At 50.2% G+C, this 11,468-nt stretch overlaps 1 protein-coding gene across 2 annotated transcripts in view; it reads right to left on the minus strand.

The window, feature by feature from the left end:
- The window catches only part of NDEL1 (nudE neurodevelopment protein 1-like 1), a 15,403-nt gene extending 4,150 nt beyond the window's left edge, over positions 1–11,253 (minus strand). For both annotated transcript variants that reach the window (XM_009075304.1, XM_009075305.1), the window contains exons 1-7: positions 11,159–11,253; positions 9,613–9,766; positions 8,245–8,393; positions 7,113–7,249; positions 4,932–5,105; positions 4,074–4,165; positions 1,798–1,949 (exon numbers count right to left, since the gene is read on the minus strand). In XM_009075304.1, coding sequence (XP_009073552.1) covers positions 1,798–1,949; positions 4,074–4,165; positions 4,932–5,105; positions 7,113–7,249; positions 8,245–8,393; positions 9,613–9,766; positions 11,159–11,244 — 944 coding nt within the window. In that variant the 5' untranslated portion in view covers positions 11,245–11,253. The remainder of the gene's footprint in view (positions 1–1,797; positions 1,950–4,073; positions 4,166–4,931; positions 5,106–7,112; positions 7,250–8,244; positions 8,394–9,612; positions 9,767–11,158) is intronic.
- Positions 11,254–11,468: the final 215 nt, after the last annotated feature.

Genomic DNA, 11,468 nt, shown 5'->3' on the forward strand with positions numbered 1-11,468 from the left:
TCAGGGCCAGCTCAGCCCAGCTGCAGAGCTGAGGGACCTGGGTGCTACACAGCACAGACACTGCCAGCACCTCGGGGCAGACTGTGACAGGGCAGCAGGGTGGGCAGGAGCCAGGCCGGGGCCACCAGCCCTGCTGGGGGCAGCACACAGGGGTGCAGAGAGGGACAGGACAGTGGGGCGGTGCAGGGACCCTGAGCTTCTAAGCCTTCTCCAGCTCCAGCCTGCTCCCAGCTCCAGGCAGCCCGCCCAGATAACCAGTGTGATGACAGTCTGGATAATTACAAGTGACCCCATACACAGAGCAATCAGCTTACCTGTCACACCACAGCTCAATATAGCCCTGCTGCCTCCTAAGAAGTGCCATAATCTCTCCCCAGCAGAGCCCCGACAGCCTGAGCACTGCCGGGGGATGCACAGCCCCAGTCACAGCACACACACAGCCCAAGCCTCTCTGATTCATGTATGACATTGATTTTGTCAAGTCTCTGAACTCTTCTTTCCAAAAGCAGCAAACAAACAGCAAACAGTGGCTCCAAAAGCTCTGAATGCCGTTCCCAAGCTGCACCTCTCGCCGCTCCCACGCAGCAACGCGTCTCGGCTCCGGGGAGGAGGCTGGAGGACGCTCAGCTGTCTGCTCTGCATTTGGCACTCAGACTGCTAACACCTCATTTCCTTCTCTGAAATAAATGCAGGACTGAGGATGTGCTGGATATTAGCACTGAACTGCACTGGCTGGAGGTTTAACCTGGAACACCACCACTGTGCAGGGCGCACGGAGGGCGCTTCACCCAGTGGCACAGGAGGAACACTGTGCTTTTCACCCTTACATGCCCACAGGGCCTTGTGCTCTGAGGGACTGGGGGGAAATCCTTCTGTGGGATCACTTCCCAGGATCCAAAGGAAGCTCTGACCACAGCAGACGCGTGGGGTGGTGTTCCCTACAAAAGCAGTTTCTGGCTCTACAGCTGACGCACAGGGAGACTGTCAACCCCCAGCACCCACAACGGCACCACCAGTGACATTTATCCCTTCCCCTAAGGGAGGGGGAAGTGAGCACACAGGTCCCACCCCCCGAGGGAGCACTCCTGCCTGTGCTCAGCTGTTCCACCCGGGGAATCTCCACACCTGTGGTTAATGCACCTGCCCAGAGCTCACTGGTAGCTATGGCAACTCCATCACTGCTTCCCAGGAGCCTTTCACAGGGCACACTCGTCCCTGGCAAGTTTGCCACCCAGAGACTGGGCAGCAGCAGCACAGCACAGGCACTGCCACGCTGCCAGCTGCGACACAACCACACTTGCTTTCATCTTTGCCTTACAGAAATCACAGACTATTCAGAGCTGGAAGGGAACCACAAAGCTCAACAGTCCAATTCCTGTCCCTGCTCAGGATACCCCAACACTGCACCCTGTGCCTGAGAGCACTGGCCAAACACTCCCTGAGCTCTGTCACCTTGGGGCTGTGACACTGCCCTGGGGAGCTGTTCAGTGCCCAAACACCTCTGGGGGAAGAGCCTTGTCCTGATATCCAACCTGACCCTCCCCTGACAGAACTCAATCCATTCCCTGGGTCCTGTCATTGGTTGCCAGAGAGATCAGTGCTGCCCCTGCACTGCCCCTCGTGAGGAACTTATATACAGCAATGAGGTCTTCCCATCAGCACTGTCACCTTCCCACTGCCCTGGAGACTTTGCCTCCAGGAAATACTTCTCCTATAGGATGAAAGCTGTGGTGGGTTAAGGACAAGACAAGTGAAACTCCTGCTCCAAGTACCAGGCTAAAGCCTGCCCCTCCTCACCCTTTGTCGAAGAAGGAGGTGTGCCCTGGGTGTGGGTACTTGGTGCCGTTGCTGTTGATGACGGCGCTGTTGACGTTCCCTGAAATGTAGGATTTCCGTGACGCCTGGTCCTTTGCGAAGTTTCTGCACGCAGCTAATTTGGATTCTAAGGCCTGTGATGGGGGGAAAAAAAAGTCAAAAAAATAACACCGAGAGGAAGTATTTTGCTGCCCGAGGTAAGGCTTTGCCATGACCCCAAGACCACCATGATCAGGGCCCAAGTGTGATCACCTCTGGCAAAAAAAGGGGAACAGAGCTGTCATTTCCTCTGGCACTCAAGCACAGAGGAAACTCGCAGACACTGATGCAGCCTGCCAGGCATTACTCAGCTCCACGAGGGCTCAGATCTGAGAACAGATGAACTCTGAAATAATTACCCAAGATAAGGAAGCCAACTCCCAGCAGATGTTACCAGAACTTCCCACTTTAGTAGCTCCATGAGCTACTCAGAGGACTAAGACAGAGCCTAAAGCAGAATCCTCAAGTTTTGAGAGGGACTGTGAGTTTGAGAAGTTGATTCTGTCACCAGGACAATGTCTCTTGGAATTTCTTTCCCAATCTTGGCCTGCAAATGAAGCCTTAAGCACTGCCATGCTTCAGAGCAGAGGCCAGGAGGAAGCAGAGGCAGCAGCCAAGCCTGTCTCTATGATCTGCACCTCAGCTCTGGTACTGCCAAGCAAGCCTGCTGAGAACCTTTGCCTCATCCACTGACTCACTGCAGGAGGGGGATGAACATCCTGATTCTCTCCTTTTCTCCACAACATCACCTGCCCTTTGTGCCACTATCACAGACAGGCTTATCCTGAATATCCATCTGGTCTAGCAGAAAGCCCTATTTGTCACACCTCCCTGTGCATGGGGACATTCAAACACTTGCAAGCGCACACACTGGAGGCTATAATCCATCTCCCCAAATGTGGGGTTTGGTCCTGTTCCATGCAGAATATTCCACTGCCAGATCACTGACATGACAGGTAAGTGAGCACTATACGGTCTCCTAGGAATCCCTGGAGGTTTACTGAGCACGGACTATGTGGGCAGCCACAGATCACACCTGTCCCCCTGCAACAGCCACTGTGATCTAGGCAGTGACTCCTGCCTCAGCTGCAAGCAGGAGAGCTGAAGGGAAACGTCCTGCAGCGACAGGGAGTCTAAGGCTCGGGATGAGGCACAGCCAAGCCCCAAAGGAGACCGGAACATCCTACAATTGCTGCTGAACAAGTGCCCCAGCTGGAATCCCGTCCCAGTGGCCAGGCTGTGTCCAGGAGCAGGCTGGGAAAGAAGCATGCTTATTTGGCATTTCCTGTCCTTGCAGAGTAATCACATGGGATTGTGGTTAAGCTCCCTAAATCCCCTGCAGACTGTTACTCACAATGATCCCCTTTTAAACATGTCACTCCATAACCCCGAGCTGTCCTGCTGGCCTTTCAAACCCGGGACGAGCTCACTGGCTGCAAAAGGGAGCAGCAAGGCAGTTTTCCATTTCAAACCCTGCTAAAACAACTGTCTGTACTGCAGCTCCTGCCGTGCTCACTGTGGTTACACAGGCACAGAGCAAAGCCAGCATGGGAGCCAGACACCAGGGCTATCCCTGCTTCACTCGAGGCTGGCACGGAGCTCCTCAGAGCTCACAGTCCTGCCTGGGCCAGCCGGAGGGCCTGGCACCCCAAACAGCACTGCAGAGGTTTCAGCCACCTCTCTGCTCACAGGGTAATCCCTTTAAGGGCTCATGCATTTCACTTCCCCACCCACTACAGATGGGCACATTGGCTTTCTCCTGATTGGCTTTCTCCTTTTCTCACCGAGGTTTCTAGATTGCTTTCAATACCTGTGGTAGATCTCCCCAGGCACAGGAGGAGACCCTGGCAGGGTGACCCCAGCTCCTCGTGCAGGTCTCAGCAGGCACCCAGAGCTGAGGCCCTGCTCTGCAGCTTGGTCTCCTGACAGAGGCAGCTGCAGGCCCAGTTAAAGTAGGAACAAGCAGCTGACAGTGTCTAGCCCTGTATGCGTAAGGACTTGAGAGACTTTTAACTCCAAATATGAATTCTGTCAACCCAAATTGGCATCAGAACCATATTCCACTTTAAAAATCAAAATAATTAAAAATACACGATCACATATCAAACACTGAATGTGGGTGACTGGAAACTACAGCAGGTGCTCAGCAGGGGCCGAGGCCGTGTTGAGACACGGGCTCCAGTGAGAGCACAGAGCTGGGAACGCGTCAGAGCACTCACCCCCACTTTCCGTAGCAGATCTCCCACGATGTTGAGTGCAGATATCCTAGCTGAAGGAGTAAGTGGGCTGGTACCAAATCCATTTGGTATAGCTGCAAACACAGACACCAGTCATTACATGCTCCACACCTCCACAGCTCAGCCTTTAAAGCATTTCAATAGATCCACTTCCGTGTGAAAAAGGTGAAGCTAAACTCCCGCTGCAGACACTTGGTACAGCCACTCACACTAACAGCATGATCACCAGCCATGGGAAAATGAAGAGCCTTAACTCCTGCCCTCTTCGCCACTCACCCCATGTGCAGAGTTCATCTGCAAGGCCACTGACCACAATCCATCTAATCCAGCCAGAGCTCCTGCTGGAACCTACTCTTTGGAAAATGATGTAGTAATCCCCGTGGCTCTCCACAGCCTTCCAGATGGGCCAACATCCCACTGCCTCATGGGCAAAACAGACCCCTGCAGAGTCAGTGTGGTGACAGATTCCAGACTGTCCCAGTTCCTGGCCACCCCTCACCCACCCCTGCTGCTTTCCCTCTGAGCAGAAGGGTCAGTCACTGCACTTCCCTGCAATCCCAAATACCTTCAGCGCTCTACTGCAGGCACCTAATGCAGAGGGCAAACCCCTGTCACCCCCAAAAGCAGTCACTAAGCTTCACTGCTCTTCTTGTCCACATTATTTACTCCTTAAATGCACCTGACGGTGCCTCAGGATTTACACACACCTTATGCAGGTGTGTGGGACCTGCAGGTCCCTGCACCCACTTCAGGCTCCCTGAGGAGCACCTGGGCTGACATGGTGAGTTAACCAGCTGGACACGCTGCCAATCAACCACACACAACTCCTACCCACGGTACCTTTTGGGGAAGGAAAACTGTTTTCTGATCCCTTTCCAACGGGTGTAGCTGGCAAGGAGAGAGATGCCTGGACAGCTGAGTCCATCTTCTCACAGTCCAGGGTGGGGGAGCTGGGGGCTGACTTTCGGGTCACCTCCTGCTGCCTCTCCCGCACGGCCAGCTCCTGCCGCAGGTCTGAGGGAAACACAAAACCCACGCGTTAGCAACCGATTTCTCTCTCAAGCACTCTCTCTGTTCAGCTGGGAGGAGGAGGAGACGACACTTGGCAACAATCCTGGATGAAGTCCCTGCTGCTGGTTTATCCTCCTTCAGAGCAGGCACAGCCCAATCCCAGCCCTTCCCATTCCAGCCGGGAGCAGGGAGGCAGCAAACAGCCCTGGCACAAAGAGCCACGTGGTCCCTATTTTCATCACGGCAGGTGACTTTGGGGACAAATCCTGAGGCATTGGCATGGGAGCCCTGTGGAAAGCATGTTACAAATGCCTGCCGCTGCTGCTGCTGCACTGCAGTCAGCCCCTGCTCAAACAGAGGCTGGAAACAACAAGGAATGACCTATTCTTGTTTCCCATTCCCCACATGTTCTTCCAGTTAATAACACCCAGTATCCTACCCTAGCCAAAGACAGTCCAAGGTTGCATCCAGTCTCTTGACACCTCCCTCGACAAGTGGTAGAGAAGACTGGAGAGCCTGGGTAGTCCAAAGGGCAGGGAAGGAGGCCAGAGATCAGGAAGGCCAGGTTTTACCCTCACCTCCTCTCCAGACTGCAGCTTATCCCTGCTCTGATCCCTGCCATTTCCACACGTGGGTGCTACAAAGAGCATCCAGCACAGCTCAGCAATGAACCCACAGGTCCTCAGAAGGGTCCAGATGCAAACAAGCACTACTAGGGAGTTGTTCCTCTTTGGGCACAGCAACTTAATCTGTCACAGACCTCTTACCCCCTGTCTCAATCTGGTACAACAAGAGCAAAATTAATTGCACATTACAGCTTTCAAGCTATCATAAATATTTAGGACTAATTCTGGATGAAACAGCACAGCTGAAATGAAAATACATTTGGCCTCCCAGAAGAGGATTTGAGGCTGTTCAATCAGAAATGTTATATTTGATTTTGACATCATATCAGTTCCTTTAGTAGCTCCTGTTCCTGCCTGTTGTCAGGGGCAATAACATGCAGCTCTGTTACCCTAACAAACACTCAAAATTTCCAAATGACTCATCTCAGAAACAAGACGTCTGTTTTGCTGATTACTCCAGTCTTCCAGAAAAATCCCCTGGGTTCTGCTGTTTCTCCAGTACTATTGCCCTGATCTCAAATTAGAGTACAAATATTGCCTCAAAAATACATGGATTGTAAAATTTCCCTCATCATATTTACTACAAACCCTGTGCTGCCAGTAAAGGTTGATTCATGGGGCACAAACCCAACCCAAAGAGATTCGCAGAGGAGTACAAGAAGTCCCAGGCCGCTCTCAGGTGTTCTGTCTTACACTCAGGGCCAGGCCCGAACTGAGGAATCACTTTAGAAAGCTTCACTGGGAAACAGAGGTGAAACCCACTAATCAATGAGCACATTCATGGTGGCACAGGCTTATGAGCAGATCACCTCCACTACCAGAGAAATCAGGGTCCACTAGCCATTAAAAAATGCTCCCCAGCATCCTCAATGTGAAATCAACTGGGAATTCCCAACTCCTGCTCACATCCTAGAACACTATCCCAACACTTCTGATCTCACAGGTCTAAACACATTCTTGTATCTTAAATAACCCAGGCAATTTCCAAGAGGCTTAGAAGGAACACAAGACACAGGATTTTTCAAGACAGTTACTTAAGCATTTATCCTGCATTTCCCTCTCATTTCCTGTGCTTTCCTTTCCTACAAATGGCACAAAACCCCAGCAAGAGGAACTTTTGAAGCAAATTTCCTCAAGTCCATTATATTTGTGGAATATAGTATTTTTATACTCACCTGTGTTAAAACCCCTGAATGAATCTGACATTAATTCTGCCCTACATGAGGAAACTTCCTCTTGGCTCCACTGGACATACAAACAACACAGTTAGCAATACACATCCAGGTCAATTCTTACCATGTGAGGCTTTCTAGAAACATGAGCTTTGGTTGCTGCATGTCTGTTCTAGCAAACCACCACTGCACCGAGACACAGACCCACTCACCTCTGGCTTCATCCTTTAATCTCTGTACAGAAACCAGCAATGACTCCTTGTCATCCAGTTCGCTTTCCAAAAAGGCATTTCTCTCAATAGCTTGGTTCAGCCTTTGTTCAAAGTCTTCCAATGAAACTATTGTTGCCCTAGAAACAAAATCCAGAATATTAGGTTCTTCAGTTCAGCCAACATAAAAGCGTATTCAGAAGCATAACAGAGGGAAAATGTTAGCAGGGCCTACGTTCAAGTCAGGCATTTGAAAGCTATGGAAATACTTCTTAGAAAGGACTAATCAACTCCACAGAAACAGGAGAAAGAGATGAAAAGAACATGATAGCATCTGGCTCTCAGAGATGCACCAAAGACCTGGGAAAGGAGCGGGCCAGTGCACCTTCTCCAACTTTCCCAAGCACTGCTCCAACGGACACATGCTCAGGTGGGGCTGTGCCCCAAGAGCTCTGCCCAGCCAGGGCAGAGAGCAGGGCACTGGGATGCTACCCAAGATCCAATTTCTTGCAAAGGTAGTGTCAAAAGTTAGGCATGAGGTTCAGAGCCTTGTGGAAACAGGACCTCAGCTCTCAGACCTTTGTGTCCAGATGGCCAGAGGCTCATTCCTGGTCTCCCCGAACCAATGGCAGAATTCCCATTCAGAAGGGAAGCATGAGCTACTTCCAAACTGGGCGTTTCCAGCAGAAGCCTCTTCATTTTAGGCATTTATAAAGGACATGATTGTTCCCTACAGCTGTTCTGCAAGGGAGGAGGAGACTCCTTTGGCCTGTTTTATTTAAAAAGGACTATGTAAAGCATTAGCTTTGACTTCAAAAGGGCTTTGAGCTACCAGGACCACAACAAGTCATCCAGCTGGTGGTATCAAAGGCAGTGCAGAGACCTGGCTGGCTCTGAGCCTGCTTGCATGGCTTGTTCCTCAGAGGAGAGGGAGACACCTTGTCCCACTGCCTCTCCCACTGATGGAGATGAGCTCCAAGGGTGACTGCACTGTCCAAACAATCCGGCATCTTGGGGTTGTTTGGGTTTTTTTGAATGTTGCTCATTTTCCCTTTGAAGGACTAATAAAATGATCAATCTGAGTAGCAAAGACCTAGTGCAAACTTGAAGGGAAGAAGAGGTTTGCAGCCTTCACCTCTTTGCACGCTCCAGGTCATCGTTGGCCTGCTCCAGCTCCCTCACATACTTGTGCAGCTGATCCTTAATGGCTCGTGTCTGGCTCAGGTCATCCTCTAACAATGACACCTGCTTGTAACTCTGTGCATACTGGTGCTCCAGTTTCTCCTGAAAGAAAGAAGCAGTGAGATAAATATCAGCCACAAACGCTCTCCAAGTCATCAGCAGTAAAATGGGACAAAGAAAGGAACGTGCTCTTTGTAGGCTGCTGGTTTGGGACTGCTGGTTATACAGAGCAGAAACAGAGAGGTGGAAGGAACAGGCTGTGAACATCAGAGCTGGACACAGCACAGGATCACAGACACTGCTTTGTGCACAGACATCTCACCATGGCACAGCTGGCTCAGGGATGCATCCCTGCATCTGTTCCTAACAGCCTGCACTGGCAGCTGCTCCAGAGCCTCGGACACCCAGGGAGCCAGAGAAATCTAACTGTACAGCCTCCTCTCCACGCTTCCCCCTTGACAACAGTCACACTGACACCAGAAATTGCCTGACATGTCCAATAGCAAAAATGAGAACCACAGGAATCTGTTACAAAACCTCCAGTCCAGAAACTCACCCTTGGAAGCCTGGAAGGATTCCCTGCTAAACACTGCCTGCCCAGCTCTGAGGGCACAGACAGGGGTCTATGGAGAAACCACTGCCCTCAGACAACACACGCTGACCTTCCTGGTACAGCTGGGACTGGATATGCAAAGCAATCCCATAAACCTTCTTTCCACTGGGAAAATTTCTACCCTGTGTCTCCACTAAAATAAGCCAAGACTATCCAAAATGATGCTTGTCTAAGATTCCAAAAGAGGCAAGAACTTGATAACACAGAGACATCAAAGCTTCCTCCTGCACATGCAGACCCTTATGCAATCCTGGATACTGCTGCTAAGCACGAGGGAGATGTGCACAAATCACCCATCCTCAGCTTTCTCTGGAGCCTCATAAACCCACGGAGACCTTCTGGGCAGAAAGACTGGTTTGCAAGGAAAGATGACAACGCAGTGGCCTGACAAAACATAACTGTGTTGTCCTCCCTGTTGCTATGCTGCTGTTCTCTGTGTATCTAATAATGCTCAGACTTGGCACAACCTCGAGACTCCAAACGAGCACAGACTCCATCACAAGGGTTTCATGACGTGAACAAGAAAAGTTCTGCCAGAAATTTCCCTGGTAGTTTTTGGCCTTATTTGGAGTAAATCCCATACTGCGGTGTGGATCTTCAACAGACAACTCCTTTACTCCATTTGGCTATTTAGTGATCAAGAACAGAGCAGACAATCTACAGGGAGATCCAAGACCTGTAAGAAGAAACACTGTTACAAAGACCTACCTTTAAAGTCTCCACTTCATACTTCAGTCTTTGGTTATCTGCTTGTAAATCTCTATTCCTCTGCTCAGCTTGCACTAGCTGTGCCTCCAACTCAGCCTCTAACTCTCTGCTTCCCTCCTGGAATTCAGCCAGCTCTTCCCGAGCCTCCTGGAAGCTGTAAGGAGAGACTTCATCAGTGAAAAAGCCAGTATCTCCCAAGGCAAAGCAAAATCCATAGCTCTTCTGAAATAAAACCCTGGAAAAATAGGGGTTTTAACATCCCTAAATGCCATCCACAGGCCTCTAAGGGGGAGAAGATGGGCAAACAGAGAAATCACATTAAGCTTAGCTATAAAAGGGAATTAATTCTCTTACCTCAAGCCCAACAGCTACCTTGAACGTGTGAATAAAAACCTGCATCAAGGCTATTTACAGGAGTCATGTGAGCCTGAGAACCACCTTGTGCCCCATTAGCTTTCACTGCTAACAGACTTGCTAGACGCAGTGAACTAAGCAAACATTTAACCTGATTTCGGCCAAAAACTGTTAGAGAGAACAACAGTTTCTGTGTCTCTGCACTGCCTGGAAATTTTAGGTTCTTAAAAATCACGAAGGTTTGATGTTGAGGGTTAGGGAGCACCTGGGCAGGAAGCCAGCACATACCTACCTCACACCACTGCGGGTTATTAAACTCTGGAAGTAGCCACTCCACATGCTTTGCTTATTAAATTTGCATCCTTACTTACCACAGGGAATGGCTCAGCCCTGAGCAAGCACAGAGAAAACCAACAAGGCTTTAGGAAACAACATACCCACTGGTGTCTCAGACAGAATTCTATGACACCCAAGAACAGCTTAGGGACCTACACATGGACAAGCCCCTTCACATGCCCAACTCCTCCCTCCCAAAAACGCCCCAAACCAATCAAAAAAGCAACTTGCACTTTGGGCTTGAGAGAGGTTTAACTCAACTGCCTGAGTTACACAGAATGGAAAGAAATCTCTCCTGAAAACCTCCTCCAATGCCTCCCACTCCATTAACACCTCAAACCACTCCTCAACTCTTGTCACTTTTGATGAGCAGAAAGCCTTGTGCCCCTCAAGGATGCAAACTTCTGGTATGGGCAGGACTGGGAGGTACCGTACACTTCATTAAACTGCAGGAGACACCAAATCAGGCACTTCTCATACCAGTAATTCCACTACAAGAAGCTTGAGGGAACAGTAATGACACAAGGCAAGCCCAAAGGCGCCTTCTTGTGATAAAACAGCAACTTAAGGCAGCACTTTAATCGTCCAAAGGTGCACGTGATCGTAAAAGGCTCTGCTCTTGCTCAAACATGCTCAAAACATAGCCTGGAGTTCCTGGCACGGTGACACTGAGCAAGAAACACTCAGCTCCCACAAAGCTGGAAGTTTTAAAGCTAGGAATCCTTTACAGAGAATTCTCTTTTCAGAGACTCTTTCTAAAATATCTCACACCCATCTTGGTTTAGCCTTGCAGAGAAACAGACTCAACCATGTTGTGATCATTAAGAGCAAAATCCAGCCTGCAAACCCACAGTACCTCTGCTTGTACTTCAAGGAAAGCTCTTTCCAGTAGGCAGTTTCCTCCTTTGGACTCGAGAAAGTTGGAATTTCTTCACTGTCCATGATCAAGATGACCTGCAGGGTACAAACAGGAACACACTGAGGATAAACAGGCAGGCAGCCTGACCCCAAACCCACTGCTAAATCCCGGGATTCGCTGCCACAGCCTTTCCGAGAGCCTTGGCAGCAGCACACTGGATGTTAACGATCCCTAACAGCACAGACCTGCCCCAACGAGCCATGTGATTTTACCTCAGGAAAGGCTCCTGCAGCAGCCTGAAATGAAA

Source organism: Acanthisitta chloris, unplaced genomic scaffold (assembly GCF_000695815.1).
Source record: "Acanthisitta chloris isolate BGI_N310 unplaced genomic scaffold, ASM69581v1 scaffold13815, whole genome shotgun sequence".
NCBI lineage: Eukaryota > Metazoa > Chordata > Aves > Passeriformes > Acanthisittidae > Acanthisitta > Acanthisitta chloris.